Raw genomic sequence first — 19,555 nt, forward strand, 5'->3', positions numbered from 1 at the left:
GGCACATAAAAGACACCATTTCGAGCGTGGCCGTTTTCGTGCGGGTGACACGTAAAAGCACCCACTACACTCTCTGAGTGGTTGGCGTTAGGAAGGGCATCCAGCTGTAGAAACTCTGCCAAATCAGACTGGAGCCTGGTGTTGCCATCCGGTTTCACCAGTCCTCAGTCAAATCGTCCAACCCATGCTAGCATGGAAAGCGGACGTTAAACGATGATGATGATGATGATGATACATTTTTTTAAAGATCTTACTAAGCCAGAGTTGCTAATTGGTCCAACATTCCAAAATGACACAGCTTTATAATCTATAGGATAGTTCTAAGTTAGCATTAAGAAATAAAGGTGTTTTGTCTTTGAATACACAAGTAAATATATTTTTTATTTTCTTCAGTTTTAATCTCAAAGAAGAAACTTTTACATAGATTAACTTGCAAGTTCTATTAAATGAGAAAGAAAGCTCTGTTCTAGCGAACTGTATTTTCTTTCTGTATGACATCAATGAGTATTGAAATTACTCATGGATGTGAATGGTCTTGGAGTAGTTTTATTGCACTCTGTGATTAATGTTTTTCTATTGTTATGAATCATTTTAGTCATTCAACTGAGTGTTTTTAGGTGATGTAATTCAAATATTGATGTTTAATTAGAATTCTCCTTATAAATACTCTCACTATATTTGTTACTTTTCCTCAATGCGATGATTTATTTTATGCTTGTCTTTTTTTTTTCTTTTCTTTTTTTCTTAGGAGGTCGTCGTTTAGATTCTGATTACAAGATAATTGGTAACATTGCTTCTGCTGACTTGAATATAATTATCAAGCCTGAAGATAATGGCGCCATCTATGTTTGCAAAGCTACAAATAATGCAACTGTCAGACCTTTACAGACACAAATACGGCTAAAAGTCTTCTGTGAGTAAGATTGCTTACAAAAGCAACATGTTTTTTCTTTTTAATATTTCATAACCATTGCATTTTCTCACAATTTCTTCATGTCTATAATGAAAGGTAATTCAAATATTCACTGCTAATATGCTAATAAGAAAAACCATAATTACAATTGTCTCTTATTGTGCTCTCAAATTACAATTTTTTCTTTCTTTTTTTTTCTTTTTTTCTTTTTCAAGTTCCACCAGTGTCGGTGAACATTACAACCAAACCAGATCAAGCCAGAGCTGGACAAAAGTATACCCTTACTTGTGAATGCTCTTCTAGTAACCCTGAAGCTGAAATTATCTGGTTACATAATAGTCAAAGGTTGCAAGGCAACAATCTTGCTCTGATGAATGGCAGCAATGGTGGGAAAATAACCATAAATATTTTGGAAATTATTCCTACACCTGATGACCATATGGCTGTTTATGGATGCCGAGCTATCAATCATGCAGTAGATAAAGCTGTTAATGACGGAATTACTCTGGATATATTATGTAAGTTAAAGAATCCCTTATCAAGTTGGGCTCATTCTATTGTTCATTTTTTTTTTTTTGATACTGGATTATGCAATTTTTTTGTTGTTTAATTTTATCGTTTTATCTATTTGATTGGTCTGGAGGAAGGGATTGTGCTTATGGCATTAGCAATCTTTCCAAGACCTGCTAACCAGATAATTTTGATAAAGTTTGAATTTTGCTACTCTTCTTCAGGTTTGTTAAATTAATCACTGAATTTATGTGACAAAACAAACCTTAATGTAATAATGAATACCCAAGTCTCTGTTATGGCTGTTGTGTTATGTAACTGTTATGTAACTGTCTTTCTGCCTCACAAACAGGGTCCACTTTATATTTACAACTGACCAGGTAGGATAAGACAAAATATTCAGCTATAACAAAACAAGTCTTACAATATACATATGTTCAACTTTGTAATGACTATTTTACAATTTTTTAAATCTGAAAACTTATGACCTGTAAAAAAAAATGAAGTATGAGGTACTATTTCTTAAAATCGAGGTTATATTTTCTCATACTTAGTGGTTAAAAGTCTGAAAAAATATATGAGCAACAGTTCCTCTCAGTTTAATAGCATTTCACTACATGTATCAAGGAAACTGTTTCATACTCTACTCTATCCTAAACATGAATAAAATACAAGTTCACACCACAAAACATCTCCAAATATTAGGTCTTACCTCAGTAAAGATCTCTCCCAGCAATCTTTCATTCTCAATATAGTGAAGAGTACATCATAGAGACTGGCCTTCTTCTTCAGTGCCAGAAATCATTTCAGCTTCCTAACAGTTACTAAATACTCTACAAACTTCAAGTGAGATCTGGTGCTTCTTCTATGTATAACAGATACCCTTGACTGCATCAAAAAGTCTGACTGATTGGATATCAGGAAATTGCTCATCGAGATACTGTAACTGTTGACCCAGAAATATGTTTCCTCTACAACTTAATACTGTGGCCTCCACTGCTCAGAACTGGCTGATGTTATGCTACCTCCTCTCAGGCCCTCTCACCACCCTTTCTTGCACCACCCTTATTATGACCATCGTCTTAGAATTTCCACTGACCACTGTAGTCTTTCTGCTCCAGAATGTTGACCTTTTGCAATTCCTTTCCTCCCCATGGATTACATGTTACTGAAGATGAAGCATCAAGTATTTGATCTCACAGATCTTGGTTTCCAAATGCTATGAACACAACCCCTTCCTTTATATATGTGTGTGTGTCTGTGTGTGATAGTGTTTCAGATACCAATTCCAATGCTGCTGTGATGAATTTTCATCTCTTCTTGATAGTGTGCTATTAACGCAGCATATCCATAAAAGATGTCATTTCAGGACAAATACTGCTGTAACTGGCCTATCAACTGTGTAACTACATTATGTATGATACATAGATAGCTATGAAATAATTTTGATTTTTATCAAAGCTCTGTATGAAATGCTTTGTTAATGTAGAAATAAATATGATAGAAAAAAATTTACTTTTTAATAGTCAAATATTTAACATTATCAAATTATTAATGTTTTGAAATAAATACAACCGTGTTTATTAATAAATGAATATTTTGATTTTCTGTTTTAGTTAAACCAGTCTTCAATACACTGATACCCCACAAAATCAGCATCTTAGAAGATGAATGGAAATCTGTGAATTTTAGTGTAAGAGCGAATCCGGAGAAAGTGAGGTACAGCTTATGGCGAGACGGCCGTGTGTTGAAATTACCTCGGAATTTCCTTCTTGATGATGATGGTCTCTTGAATTTAACCAAAGTTAAGCAGAAAGATAGTGGTGATTATCAAATAAAAGCAGTTAATAAAGAAGGTGCCACATTTTTAAACTTCACAGTTGATATACTCTGTAAGTATTGGTGGTTTTTATTTTAATACCCTTTATGAAATCATGATAAATAGGTTGTTTTTATTATTTTTTTGATGTGTGCTCTGTATCTGCTTTACTTATTGTGTTAGATTACTAACTTCATCTAACTGTATGTTTGTTTGTCCAAAGAAATAAGTTTTTGAGCTCTTTACCATTACTGCTATCTCAGCACTTCAAAACTTCGCTCTTCAAAGAAGAATTTTTGCTCAGAATATCACAACTCACATCTCCCAATAGAATACAAACTTAAAAACATCGATGGTATTTCACCAGTGCTGGCCATCTCTTATTTCCTGGGACTCTGGTTTTATTTGTTGTTTAAGTTCATTTTCTATCATTTACTTGTTTCAGTTATTAGACTGTGGCCATGCTGGGGCACCACCTTGAAGAATTTTAGTCAAACAACTCAACCCCATTACCACTTTTTTTAAGCCTGTTACATATTCTAATAGTCTCTTTTGATGAACTGCTAAGTTTACCAACACCGGTTGTCGAGTGGTGAAGGGAGACAAACACAGTCACAAAGACACACACACATATGATGGGCTTCTTTCAGTTTCATCTACCAAATACACTCACAAGGTTTTGGTCAACATGTGGCTATAGTAGAAGACACTTGCCCAAATCGCCCCACTGTAAGATTGAACCTAGAACCATGTGATCGGGAAGCAAACTTCTTGCCACACTTGCACCTATATGTCTATTTTAAAAAAAAGTAGACATTTTTGTTTCTTAGTCAGAGGTGGACAGTTTGCACTCATGACCTTTGCAAGGTGTGAAACTGATTTTGATTTAGATGAAACATTTGATCGACTGTCCAAAAACAGTTATGGTTTAATAGATTTCCTCATAATTTCCATCTCCCCTAATTTCACTCCAATGGCTTGTATTGACCTAATGCTTTGTTGGAAGTCATTTGCTCTTGGTGGCACACAATAGAATCAAATCATGTGCCATTTAAATTTCATGTGTCATTTAATTTTCATAAGCATGTGACTTTGATTTCCTTCACAAGACTTTTGTTGAGTCAAATCTATGATGGAAGACACTTGCTCAAGGTGTCCATTGAGAAGGTCTAACGTAACAGTGAAATGAGCTTCTTAATCACAGAGCCCTGGTTGCATCTACAAAATATCCAGGTGTAAACATAGTTTGATGCCCACCACAATGGAATGAAAAGTTAAGGATTAATACTATGATCCAGTGTGGTTCACTAAAGAAGGATTGTAAAAGTATAATACAACCTACACTAGTTTGTCCTGCTGGGTGTGTTGTGTGGAACATTTTTAATAATATTAAATGGCTTTTGGAGAGTATTACCCTTGTTATTCAACCTTCTGGAGCCCAATGTTGCTAATTCTCAATGTTCATTTGTTGGGTGTCTGCTTATATTTTCTCTCACTCTCTCTCCATATACATCCCCTTTAGTCAGTCTTCCATGTTGGCCTTAGAGCTTTCTATTCACTTATTTTTCTTTTTTCCCTTCCTCTCTCTCTCTCTAGTTTTAATGTTTAATCTTGATTTTAGGTTTTGATTTGTGAAACTTTCAAGACTCTGAGAGAGAAAGAGGAATTAAAGTTTTAATCCTTTTTAAAAAAAAAATGCTGTTTTTTTTGTTTGTTTTTGTGTGTTATTCTTCTGAGGATTCCAATGCAATTTGTGAATGTATGGCAGGGAGCCAATGGAAACTGCTCTAATTCCAGAAGTTCCATAAATATTTCACTAATAAACTAACTATATATTCTGTGTAAAAGAAGAAAGTAGTAGTATTCTGGATGTTATTATTATTATTATCATTATTATTATTGTTATTATTGTGCTTATTTTGGATGTCAGTCCTAATGTAATATAACTATGACTCAAAACTTCAAAGCTTAACTTGGGAATGTAAAAGTTTAGCATTTATTGTTTGTATGATTATCAAGATTGTAGTTTTCTTTTTCAAATAATGTCAAAGCTTAGCATCTGTGATTGTATTTATCTATTTATTTCATCTCTGTACCTGTTGATGTTTAGTGTTATCAGTGGATTGAAATCTAGTCTTCTGATATCTGTAGTTTACAAAAGCTTCTGGAAATCTTTGAAAATTATTCCATAGGGAAATTTATTTTAAAATAGTTATCTGTTTTGTTTTCTCTTTTCAAGTTAGAGTTAATCTCAGCATTTCAGAGAATATTATCAACATCATCCCTGTTTTGCTTTCATTCAATACAAACAAATGTTGCAGGCTAATTGTTGCATTTTGAAATGTACTTAGTTGCTTTTTGTATAAAACTCTTATGAATGATATTCTTAAAAACCAACTTTTGAACTAGTCTTAAAGAAATAATATTACCTAATTACTGCAGCATTGTTCTTCATTAATGATGAAGTAATTTCCATTTAGTTCTAGCTGTTTTACTACCCGGCATACAAAAATGAAACCAGATATTTTTGCTGTCCATCAACTAGTTTATATCACTGCTGTTATAATCTCTGAAACAATATGGGCCATAAAAATGTTTGATCTGATTCACAGTCTCTATACATTTTTCATCAATGATAATCACAATACATTTGATTTCCCTCTTTTCATCTTGGCAATATGCCATCCATGTCTTATCTACTTATGTGTAAAGTATTTGAACTCATTATCCAATAAGATCAATGGAACATTCCCAATATCATACGTACTGTTCCAGTGATTTGGAAATTGACTTTGCAGTCTTTTCATTGCAGTTTACTAAAATATTTTCATCTTAGTTTTAAATTTCGTTTCCTTTTATTACAGATGCTGCTAACATTACACACATTTCAACTCCTGTCATTGAAGATGAAGGAGGCATTGCTTACTTGGAGTGTATAGCTGAAGCAAACCCAATGAGTGACAATATGGTTGGATGGACAAGAGACAGCTATGATATGTCAAGAACTCGGCAGACTTACGATAAAGGCAGCTCCTCTTTAACTGTCTACGAATTGTCACGAACTGATGCTGGAACTTTCACGTGTTCGGCATATAATGGATACGGCAAGGTAGTCACTCGAGTAGCTCAACTCATAGTTAAGTGTAAGTATTTCTGCTTCGTATAAGCATCTGTAATAGCATCAAAAGTTAGTTATGCTGTATTCAATGATAAAAATGATATTTTTGATGAATGAGAGAAAACTCAATCACTCTGAATATCAAATTGGACTTCGATTACATTCTGTATATCATCACCATTGTTTTACATTTGCTTTCTATGCTAGTATGGGTTAGACATGTTTCCACAGTTGAAATTAATATATATTCGGTGAGTACTGCTCACCCTAGATAGATTGGAAGGTTGTATCACTCTCATGTGTTTCATTTTATATAAGCAATGTTATAGAGACGTGGGTGGTAAGAGAAAGAGTTATGAAAATAAACAACTGTTTGTTGTAGAAATTTGTGAATATTTTCGACACTGACGTTGGTTTTTGTTATGGTGATTGCAAGACAATAGATTTTTCCCAGTCTTAGACAATGAAAAACAATACATTTTAAATTTCCATTCCATTCCAATGTACTTCCATGCAGCGCTGATGATGAAATTTATCTATATCAAATAATAATGCCTAATCTAATATTAATGCATTAGAAAAAGATAGTTAATTATTAACAGCAAATATATCCATCATTGTCAAAAAGACACTCACACAGTTTCCATTCAATAAACTATTCACAAGTCAACTTAACATTTGAAACAGTTTATCTTAATCTACCGAATGAATTTTGTCTGCATTCTGCTACAATGGACATAGATGAAATAATATTTTGATAAAAGATAAAATATGGATAGAAGGAATATTGCTTGTTGAATTTTTTTAATGAAAGATGTTATGAATTATTTGCTGAAATTAATCATTTGATTAAGGCTATTGATAACAGTTGGTAGATACAGGGGGCAAAATTATTGCTGGTTTCAGTTGAGAAGATCCTTAAAGAATATCTAAGGTTTGAATATCACTGCCAAATCTCTCCTAAAGGAGCAGTTGCTGAGTATCTGCAGAGCAGATCATAGTTGAGTAGTATATAAGACAAAGCAGAATATATTGTTGGAAAATTGGTGTTGATATAAACACAAAAGCTGGCGCTAATAATTTGATCAATACTGTTGTGGTTAATTATTCACCGCAAAAATATAAGCATATGATTTTGTATTGAATCTCGTATTGAATGCATAAATTTATGAGTATTGAATATATATGGAATTTTTTGGGGGGAAAATATATTATTCATATCTAATACATTGTTTTTAGCTTTGAAAGGAAAAGCATTTTGATATCAAGAATAAGATTTAAGAACAAAAGATGGAAAAATGATAATAAAATGTGTATTACCTATAAGTAGTATTATAGGTAACGTACATTGTTTTTGACTAAACATTTTTGACTTACAATGAAATGTATTCTTTCTTTTGGATAAAGTTATTAACAATAACAGTCACATATTTATCATTCATGTCAAATTAGTGAAATATATTTTTTTCCATAGCCACATTTGATGATAGATATTTTTCTATTTTCATCAAATGTTTGTTTGTTCATTATAAGCTAATCCTGTAATACATCCAGTGATTTTTTTTGTTTTTGTTTTTTTTTGTACATTTTTGTTTCTTGCATATTTTATATACATTTCTTTTTTACTGTATTTTAATTCAGAAGAATGGAGTGACATCTGTAGAAACTAGTTTTGTATATTTAGAAGCAACTTCATTGAAAATCACTGAGTTAGATTCTATATATAAAACTGATTATTGTGCACAATTCTGAAGGTGGGAGATAGTCATGGCTAGTTACAGTTTACACCTACTAATAGTTGCAATATAATGAAAGTACAAGCCAACAAAAAAGCCTCTGCACGGTCACTTAACTTGCAAGAAATAGCAGCCAAACTCTAATCAAACCATTATTGTCTTAAAAAAATGCTGTGTCGACGCCCCAAGTGAAGTAGTAGGATCGACCAAGACATGCAAATAAAGGTAGTCTGACCATTGTAGGGGTGGACTGACAGTGGACTGACAGTTGAGTAGCCGTCATGTAGCGGTTGAGCAGAGATCATCCAAAGGTGCTAGATAGCATAACAAAAATGGAAAAAACAAAACGGGATGTTAAACAGGATGAAAAAACAAAACGGGATGCTGGACTGCTTTTTATAAGAGGTCTGCTCAATCAGGACTGACCACAACACATAAGATGACATTTTGTACACACTATAAGGTACTTTACATGTTAATAAAGTAAGAATACAGTCGTTGTCTCCATAGTCCAGTGGTTGAGCATTGGTCATGTAAATTAGGATTTTTGAATTTGATCCTCAATAGGGTCTTCTGTCAAGATATAACAATCTAATGAGGGAACATTTCTGCAGTCATTTGACCTGATAGAAATAGCATCCAAAGGTGGCGAGCCGGCAGAAACGTTAACGCGCCAGGCGAAATGCTTAGCGGTATTTCGTCTGCCGTTACATTCTGAGTTCAAATTCCGCTGAGGTCGACTTTGCCTTTTATCCTTTCGGGGGTCGATAAATTAAGTACCAGTTATGCACTGGGGTCGTTGTAATCGACTTAATCCCTTTGTCTGTCCTTGTTTGTCTCCTCTATGTTTAGCCCCTTGTGGGCAATAAAGAAATAAGAAATAGCATCCAAAATTCTCTTAAATGTCACCCTACCATTTTAAAAGAGAAAGACAGAGTGGATAATGTAGTTCTAGATACACATTGTGTGCAATAAAGATGAGATAGTTCTATATTTAAGAGATGAAGAATTATGTATATTATTTACATTATTTACATTTGACAGATATTTGTCCTCATCTTGTTTGTTGTTAACCAGAGGGTATATCAACCGAAACGTTGCGTTAACAACAAACAAGATGAGGACAAATATCCGTCAAATGTAAATAATGTAAATAATGGAAAAGACGAGGTAATCGTGATTAGAACAGCTTTGATTATAGGGCTGCTCAGGCAGGAGTGATTTGAACCTCAATATTGCATGGCAGACTTAATCCGACATCTGTTTTAAGACTACTGCCTAACCTTTGGGTACCTTTTAATAAAGTTCACTCAATTGGTTGCATTCAAACCAGATCTTCCATCTGAAGATAACTTCCTTTCTGCCCACTGACTGTCAAAACCCGCCAAAAGAGCCACTCAAAGATCCAACAAGAATATTTTAACCTTAGTCTTGATTTAAAGAATTAAAGCTAATGAGGTACTTCAGACTTATATTTCCATATGAAGAATTGGTATTATATTCATTGCTTGCTTCTGCCTCTTTTGAATAGATCCACCACAAATCGACCAATCACGGCAATATGCAAAAGCAGCAAGTGAAAAAGGAGGAACAGCAACTTTGATCTGTAAAGCAGATGGAGCCCCTCTTATAACGTTTTCCTGGTCAAAGGTAATACTTTTAACTATTTAATGAGCAGCAAATGAGTTAATTTCATCATTTTCTTTCAGCGTGGAAATATATATGGCACTTGTGCCAGTGTGGCACGTGAAAAATATTCGAGCGAGATTGTTGGCAGTGCCGCTGGACTGGCTCCTGTGCAGGTGGCATGTAAATAAGACCATTTGAGCATGGCCATTGCCAGTACCGCCTGACTGGCCCTCGTACTGTGGTTATCATTAGGAAGGGCATCCAGCTGTAGAAACTCTGCCAGATCAGATTGGAGCCTGGTGCAGCCGTCTGGTTCACCAGTCCTCAGTCAAACTTCCAACCGATGCCAGCATGGAAAGCGGACGTTAAACGATGATGATGATGATGAAATATGTTTGCCATTTAGTACTGAATGGATTTTTGCCTTATTTGTTCCTCTTTTTGTATATATCAATTCTCAGTATTGAATTTTGGCTTCTATAATATTTTTCAGACTTGTGTGTTAACCTATTTATCCAGCACCTCCAGTTCTCTTCATTCTGGTTCTTAAGACAAACTTCCATAATCTTAATTTGATATCTAACCTACTTAAAAGTTAACTCCCTCGTTTGCACAGACTCGTCATTCAATAAGAAATAAATCAAAATGAAAAGGAATTCTGTCAGAAAATGGGAATAATTGCTGCTGGGGATCTTTCTTTGATACCCCCTCTTAATCGTTGCTTACTAAAAATTAATACAACCTGTATATAAATAGTCCTTGATGCTTTTTTTTTTCTGTATGTTTTGTAAAGAAAGCTACCTAGGTAATTAACGAACTTACATTCGTTACAAACTCTTCCCACCTCAACCAACAAGTGACTAGCTAAATAGTTTTCAGTCTGCTAGAACTCGTTGCCAAACTTGCCTCATATTATTCATTATTTCTTTAAAAAGAAACCAACCCCCTACAAAAAAAAGACATGCTGCATAATTACTACTAAAACATCTTTGATCATAGGCCTCATTGACCAGAGTTGACCTGGGGTTAAACTACTATCTTTGATTTGCTCCACCCTTAAACTGATAACTGAGCTTTGCTTTTTTTTTATTATTTTATTAAAATCGCTGCTTTTCTTTGAATTCCTTAATCCAGAAAAAAAAAAATTGCTTGCAGTATCTGTCCGTCAACTCTGGTGTACTTTATTAATCTACATATATATAATCTACATATATATAATCTACATATATATACATATATTCTGTATATCTTATCTTCTTTCTTCGGAGCATCATACATTCAGGCTTTTCTGAAACACATATCTGTTTACAGAAAGCATTAACTTCACAAAATAATTTATCTGTTCTGCCCAGTCATGCAAGAAAAAAGCTCTTCTTGCTGCTATTAACTGTTGACTTGTTTACCTCTGTGCCACAGGTCTATTGAAATGGAGTTCAAAGAAGATACTTTAACATCAACAAGAAAAAGAAAACCCTCTGTAAATTATAAATTTGTGAAATTAAAAGAAAAACAAGTATATGGTACTAATAATAACATAATGTGAAAAACACTTCTAATAAGCATTCCTGCATGTAGTTTCAGGATATTTAGCTACAGCAATTTAAATGACAAATGATCTGAAAGCAGAGCAATGAATGATAAATGTAGCCTTAAGGGACTTTAAGTACTATAATCATCTCAATAACCTTAATCCAACAATGTATAGAAGTTCAATTTTGTAAGTTGGCTGATTGCCTTTCGTTCTTTTTTTTTGTTTTTGTTTTCTCTCTTTTTCTTTCTCTCTTTTTTTTTAATCAAGAATGAAGAGCAAATAATTTATCTAAAAGTGCCAGAGGAACTGCATTTAGAATCAGTTTTAACCCTTTCATATTTAAAGCTATTAGAAGTGCTTTATATTGCTATTGTTATGATAAACCACAATGATCTCCTAAACTAGGAATAAAGCCACTTTCGTGTATGATTGTTTCTTATTTGAATTAATCTCAGTATATTACTGCTACTTATTCTATCAGCTTCAAATAAATCAGACACAAAGAGAATTCAAGTAAAATCAAAATTAGCTACACTATGGTTAACCTCCTTGTGTCAATACTGTCCGCCTAAATAATGTTACCGAGAAGAATTGAAGAGACAGAAATAATACATTAAATGTGAGATTCTCTCTCAAATATATTGTCAAAACTTTTGGTAGCATGACTCCAGTTGAGAGTGGAGTGGTGGGGGATTCAAACATCAGCATTAACTCGTAAGTGGTTCATAGAACATACCCACACGTGCATGCATCCATTTCACTTTACTTACAAGATTGAAAGGTAAGCATAAATGTGGCTGTATGGTTGAGGAGTTTGTTTGGTTTAGGGTCAGTTCCATTGCATGGTACCTTGGACAAGTCTCCTATCACCTCACACTGAGCCTTGTGAGTGGATTGAGTAGATTGGATTTAGTCTACTGTATGTTTATACATGTACATGCACATGTGAGTGGAGACGCAATGGCCCAGTGGTTAAGGCAGCAGACTCGCAGTCATAGGATCGCGGTTTCGATTCCCAGACCGGGCATTGTGAATGTTTATTGAGCGAAAACACCTAAAGCTCCACGAGGCTCCGGCAGGGGATGGTGGTGAACCCTGCTGTACTCTTCCATCATAACGTTCTCTCACTCTTACTTCCTGTTTCTGTTGTGTCTGTAATTCAAAGGGGTCAGCCTTGTCACACTGTGTCACACTGAATATCCCCAAGAACTACGTTAAGGATACACGTGTCTGTGGAGTGCTCAGCCACTTGCACGTTAATTTCATAAGCAGGCTGTTCCGTTGATCAGATCAATTGGAACTCTTGTCGTCATAACCGATGGAGTGCCACCAGTTCCTGTGGGTAGCCAATCTTAAATTCCTCTGTTATAACCTAGAGGGCCATGATGAATTGGAGAGGACTGAAAACTGAACCTTGGTGAACACCTGTCTGTTCACCAAATTTATCACTGTACTAATGACTAACCATTACTTTCCATCTTGGATTATTTCAAAATTGTTGCCTGTGATATTTGCTTAATCCCAACATCACTTAATGTCAGCTCTCCCTGCTGGCATGGGTTGGACTCTTCCATGCAATTTTTAATTTCAATAATGCTAAGTTTCAAAACATTTTCTCATAACTGAAAAAGGTATTATACTATTTCAGTGTTTTTAAAATTTTTAAGCAAACCGATGACAGGAAATTTATTATTATACAATATTACTCATGGAATGCAATAAAGAAAACATTCTTTTAGTCTAATTTAAACTTTGAACACAGCAAACTTTATGGGTTGTGTTTCAGAATTTATTGTCTTCAATTTATATTTTGTTTCTCCTCAAGCAAAAAGTCAAGTTGTTTGTTTGTTTTTTTGTTACAAAAATTACTTTGAAAAAAAATGTTCATAGGAATTCTGTCAATTCGAGATGTGTGTGTATAAGTTGTTTTATGCTGTCTAATCAGTAGCTATCAGCAACCAGTAAGTGAATGTTGTTGGAGGGTTTGTTTTTTTCCTTTTGATATTTTTTCTCCATATTGTTATAGGTTTGGTAGGTTTCCCTATTCCAATGTAATGCTGTACAATTTTAGATCCATGTTATTACAACTATGCTGTTTTGCATCTCCATATTATCATGAATTAGAGCAAGTTTGCATCTAATAACATTGTTGACATGCGTAATGTGTTTGCCAAAGGCATACTACATTGTTTTGTGTATTACCCTAGCATATGATTTATAAACTGTGCTTTACCTTGTCGCAATAACTTGAGGAAACAATAAGAAACCATTTCTTATTTCACTTTACATTCCTTTTTGGTGGGGTGGGGGGTGGGGGGGATTTCATTAGGAAGTTTACCAGATAGATAAATATAGAAAAATCACTTGAGACAAGCTACTTGAGAACCGTGATTTTCTTTTACCACTCAAGTTATCTCGTTCATTTTATTTCTTTTAATTTTGGAAAGCTTTTGAGGAATTGAAGTTCATTCTCAGAATGTTATGGCATTACATACACATATGTTTTTAATTTAAAGATTTTTAGTTCTTAACTTTAAAGAATCCATGAAATTTAAGTAACAAAGTAAAATTATCAAATAATTAAAGTACAATGCAATGAAAGTTGGAAATTTTCCACTCTTCCAACATTAGAATAAATTTGTAAATGAAAGTATTAGAAAGTTAATGCACACTTCAATTTATTTATAATCATTTTCCCTATTAGCAGAAATTGATTACTCTAATTACATTGTCATACCTATATTTTAGGCTCCTTACTCAATATCAGGTTAATGGAAATTTTACCTTAATGTTTTTTTATCACCAAGCGTTTGTAAATATTAATCTGTTTCTAAATTAGTCTTTTTAGCATATTATAAGGGTGTGTCAAATCTAATTTGTTCAAAAAAAGAAAAAAATGAACTCCATTTGTTAATTGGTTTAATGTCATCGATTTGACTATTTCCTCTAGTAACTGAATACAACTTATACTTAAAATACTACAAACTCATTTCAGTGTCGTGTAGGTGGGCCATACACTTTTCATACTAGCAAATTACTTTCTTTTCTCCACCACTCCCCATAATGGTGTTTGTTCAAAAAGTAAAGGAACAAGGGTTTTTTTTTTTCCTGTGTTTAAACTACAACCCTGAAATAACTTTGATACTATGCATTTTATGTTTTATCTCTTTTTAAATTAATTAAACAAATTAATATTTCCCCTTCCATTAAATCAAATAAATGAGCATAAAATTTTTAAATTATCTGTAAGTCTAAACATTTCTGATACACTTCTCCTGAATTTTAACAAAACAGAGAATCAATAAAATTTATACCAGGGGAAGAGGTTAGTGCCATGGAAACAAAAAATGTTGAAGAACTTGGTAAAGCTCAGTGCTGTAGAAACCAAGAGCTAGGGTAAAGTGGTATAGCTCAGTCTTACTAAAGGCAAAGAGTAGGAAAACTGGGTGAAGAATCATGTATGGAACAAATGAAAGTGGCAAGATAGTTATAAAAGCATTGCAATGATAGCCATTGACTGGTCAGTTTCATTCAATGAAGTTAACAGTTTCTGTTATTTAGGTGATGTAAAAGGTGGTGGATGCTGGTGTAATGAAAGCATAGAAGCCAGTGTAACACATGGATGCAAAAAAGATAAGTGAGCTGTTGTTTGTGTGGCAAGAAGCTATTAATCTTGCAGTACAAAGGGTAGATTGCAAAGTAGTGAAACATGGGCCTTAAATGTAAGAGATTTGTAGAAGCTAGAAGTGAGCATCACTCATCTGTTTGATGTTTTATGTTAACCTGCGTGGATGATAGAGCACACATAGATTGACTGTAAAGGTATCGGTTAATGTATTCAGGTGAGGCAAATGCGTTCAAATAGACATAAGATGCTGCTGATGGATATTGGATAAAAGAGAGTCATTCTGTAAAAGAAAGATATCCACAACAGAGGGAGACACAAGATGAGAAATGGTAAGGGAGCAAGATAACAAAGGATCAAATGGAATGGTATGATACTGTATGACACCCATTTCCACCTCATGCCATACAGAGACAGAAAAACATTGTTAAAGCTTCGAGAATATTCTCTCAAATTTAAATGCTGCTTCTAGAAATGGATCCAAGTAGTACCATTTCGGTTCTAATCTACTTTTGACTCAGATTGGAAATTTAAGAACACCTTGCTGCAGCAGTCTTTCCTATTTGAGAGATAAGCAAGAACATCCACATTATTTTTCACTATTTCTAAAGGAAATTGATCTTGAACAGATTAATAGGTGCTAAGGGATCAAAAGGAGTAACACTTTCTACTAATCTTATCATGTTGTTCACTCAATGCTGCTCTTGCGTACAGGCAAATTATAGCAATTTCAAAAATACTGAAAACAGATGACTAACAGAAATAATTCTAACCACTCGGTGCTCGTAGGTTGCAGAAAACAATAAAAGATATTTAACAGGACAAAGTATAGAAGATTCCATCTCTCTCATATTGTTTCACGAAAATTTGTTATATTAAAAACCTGTTTATTTCCATCAGTATAATAGTGTATATGTTTTTCTTTTATTTCCGAAAAATTAGCTTATATTAATGTATATAAATATTTGAATTGTCTGCATAAAGTATACAATTAGAAAATTTTATGTCATTATATTAATTTTAGAGTACATTCTTGACACAGTAAAAGTTGATTAAAATGCTAGATATTGCAGTCAATAACAATTTCTTTCAGTTCATGTATTAGACATAAACAGCTGGTGGAAAGAACTTTTCATAAATTACAGTCATTAGAGTAATGAATTAAGTAAGAAAAAAAGAAATTGAAGATATTACTGTTTGTTTTAGGAAATTAGGTTGTGTTTGCATTGGAAAATAACTTCCCCTCTCTTGGTTCAACTTCTGTTTTAAATATTAGTGACCTATTTTCAATTTCAATTTCATTTTGCATATTTTAACCAATATTTCCTAGTTTTTGATTTTCATTCTCTAATTAATAACTGCAATAAACTTCTTTTAAAACAAATAAGCATTGGCATGGTTTAAGCAAATAATCTTTATTCTATCTATTTATCTATCCACTTACCCAAACATAGGCTCTTGGAAATACTGGTCTTCGTATGTGTTTATAGACCATTTCACTTATGGCCTACATGATAAAACCTTATGTTGGTGATAAATAAAGTGGAAAATAGGGCACCACCATTGCAAATCAATAGTTTATTGATAGTGTTTTACTTGTGATGGTTATCCAGTGTTAGTTTTCTTCTATTTTGGATTCATTAAACAAAGTATCCTTTCAAAGAATTAAAACTTCATGTTTTCTCTTCTATTGTTATGCTTGCATGACATGGCAATAGAAAAACCAGCATTTCTAAATTTTCCTCTATTATTACTGTGTTTAATAGTATCATTGTTTAATTTGATCATTAATTTGGTCATTAATAACATCATTGTTTACGTATATTTGTAAATGTGAATATCTTATGAAAGTATATTAAACGTCTCCTTCACTTCCAAACATAGTTTGAATGCAGGAAATCCATGTAAAGAATTTATAGTAATTAAGACAAAAACGAATCTCAGAAATAGATTTCATTTACTTCCTAAATATTTCTAAACTATTCAAACTAATTTTCAAAGGTTGTTTGTCATTGTATTATGAACATATTAGAATCAAGCTCAATATCTTGATTCAATGTATATATATTTCCATAGAGATATTTTGACTTCTGTATTTGTCTGAATATTATGTATGCTACCAACTATAAATCCAGTTGTAATTTACTACAACTGGAATTCTGTTAATACGGTGGGGTGGTCATAGTTAGAAACATTAACTGAATGTTTTCTCTCATCAGTTAACTCTGAGCCAAGCAGAGTTAGAAATGATTAGTCAATAAGAACATCAAAACCCTGAGATTTTAAAGATAATGAAATGTGTATTAAAAAGATTAAAAAAACAAATTGATGAACAGCCTAATTAGTACTGCAGCCATTTTAATGTGCATCCAGAATTCTCTGTAAATTGCTTAGTACTAACAAAGAAATCCAACCATGGAAACCAGGCCAAAACTTTTTACGTACGAGTAATCTCCAGCTTCTCAATGTATTAATTCAAGATAACATCCATTATCAAGATTGGTATTAACTTTGAAGAGGAACCTACTCAATGCATAACATGTTCCATCCATTCCAACATAAGTAAACAGGTGTAAGATGATGACAATAGTGTGTTGATATAGTCTACACGTTGTCATCCTCATCATTTTAATACCTACTCTTTTATGCTTGTGTCTAGATCAGATGGAATTTGTTGAGGCAGATTTTCTGTGGCTGGATGCCTTTTCTCTCACTAACTCCAAGTATACTACTATTTCTTCATGGCCCAACATGTTGTCACCAAAAAATCAGAAACACTGCTTTGCATGATGTTTAGCATGACATCCATACAAGAACATACACGTTTCATGGGCACTTTTCAGTCTCCCAAATCCACCCAAAAGGCTTTTGTCGGCTTGGGTCTGTAGTAGCAGACACTTAGCAAAAATTCCATGCAGTAGGATTTGACATGAAACTGCATAGTTTGAGAAATAAACTTATTCACCAGGCAGCCATGTAATATATAAAATCTTCAAGCTATAAGAAAGAGAGGTTGATGCTAATCTAAGAAGTTTTCTTTCTCCTCTTATTTTATTTTACAATGGAGTTTAACCAAGTTTAAATTTATTATTGTTTCACATTCAACTTCACTATTTATTCATTCTTATATTGTCATTAAATAGTCCAATACATTTAATAGTTCCTGTTATTGAATAATTTGCTTGCATTTATTAGTATCTAGTTGGCATATTGTTCTTGTTAGCTTTGGTTTATTATGCTATATGGTTTCATTGAAAATAGTTTGTTGGAAATTTCTCTATACAGAGGGACAAACAGCTCTGAGAAAATGTTATTTCTTCATAAAACAGAAATTGCAGTCTACTTTCAGTTTCTGGTTGGACTTTTTTTTCTCAATTGTTAACTAATGGTTATATAGAAAGCATGAAATATCATCCTCTATATTTACTCAAAAATTACGCACTTCCAGTTACATCACAGGGACAGATGGGTCATGCCAGTTCAATGTATCCCTTTATACTATAAAAAATTCTTCAGTAATGCCTTAACAACTTCGTTAATTTCAGAATTGTGTGTGTGTGTGTTTATACATAATACTTACATCTATTCAGTATAGTTTCTTAGTCAACTTGATAGGAATTATGTCTAAGTTGCCAAATAAATGAATGGTTGTCACTCATCATCTATATTCTTTCATACTTCACTGAGGAGGACTAATAAGATTAAAATATGTCAGAGACTGTCGGCATATTTGCCAGAGATTTGACCCACTTAATGCTTCCTTTCAATTTTTGTATAATTTGGATTTCAGAATTGTTTCACTTGCCTTCCTTGACAATAATGTACCGTTAAAACAACTGATTTTTACTCTAGATTATGGGTATAATTTGGGCCAAAGAAACATTTCTTTGGTCAACTATTTTAAGTATGTTTGGCTTAACTAAAAATTAAAATGAAATTGCTTTTATCCGAGTCTTCCCATTTACTCACTGTTTATTATGGATAACATTTTTTATTGTTTTGTTCATATCATCTTTATTGTACTCTTTTACTTGTTTCAGTCATTTGACTGCGGCCATGCTGGGGCACCACCTTTAGTCGAGCAAATCGACCCCAGGACTTATTCTTTGAGAGAGATTATTGCTAAAGTAATAACTTATAACTTTGTAGGTTGTGGGTTTTATTTCTTTTTTGTTGCCATCCCTCAAGCAACATCTTGTTTTCATATGCATTCAGGCAGCTTTTGTTTACAATAAAGGTGTTGATTTATGTATTCCTTTCGGAAAACACAGCTGGTTCTGTCTTTGATTAACTTAATTTTTGTTGACTTTCTCTTTAAGATAATTCTCCAGTTTTGGACAAACTGATATTTATTTTATATTGCTGCTCTCGTTTAGATGTTTCTGAGATAATTTATTGCTAAAGTAATAACTTATCAAAGTGTAACTTTTCCTCACTTGCTGTTTTTGATTATTTAACTATATTCTTTGACTGCCTGGGGCATCATGCTTTTACATATATACTGATATCAGAATTTTTTTCCATTAGATTTCTCGGAAATACAGACATCAAAAAATATTTCTTGCTGTCTTTCTCATATGTTATATTGGGAATTGCCTGAAAAGTAAGCCTGTTGAAAGACATTATAGAAAAGAAGCATCTCTCATTGTGAACATTAGCCTAAGTTTAGCCAGT

The 19,555-nt window shown here is 33.3% G+C and overlaps 1 protein-coding gene across 11 annotated transcripts in view; it reads left to right on the forward strand.

Annotated features, from left to right (window-relative positions):
- The window catches only part of LOC106873723 (nephrin), a 248,522-nt gene that overhangs the window by 156,348 nt on the left and 72,619 nt on the right, over positions 1-19,555 (forward strand). For all 11 annotated transcript variants that reach the window (XR_008264131.1, XM_052967830.1, XM_014921200.2 and 8 more), the window contains exons 8-12: positions 749-913; positions 1,129-1,431; positions 3,040-3,315; positions 6,107-6,385; positions 9,628-9,746. Coding sequence is in view for 10 of the 11 variants with exons in the window: in XM_052967830.1 (XP_052823790.1) it covers positions 749-913; positions 1,129-1,431; positions 3,040-3,315; positions 6,107-6,385; positions 9,628-9,746 (1,142 nt within the window). In the remaining variant the exon portion in view is untranslated. The remainder of the gene's footprint in view (positions 1-748; positions 914-1,128; positions 1,432-3,039; positions 3,316-6,106; positions 6,386-9,627; positions 9,747-19,555) is intronic.

Source organism: Octopus bimaculoides, chromosome 5 (genome assembly GCF_001194135.2).
Source record: "Octopus bimaculoides isolate UCB-OBI-ISO-001 chromosome 5, ASM119413v2, whole genome shotgun sequence".
Classification (NCBI taxonomy): Eukaryota; Metazoa; Mollusca; class Cephalopoda; order Octopoda; family Octopodidae; genus Octopus; species Octopus bimaculoides.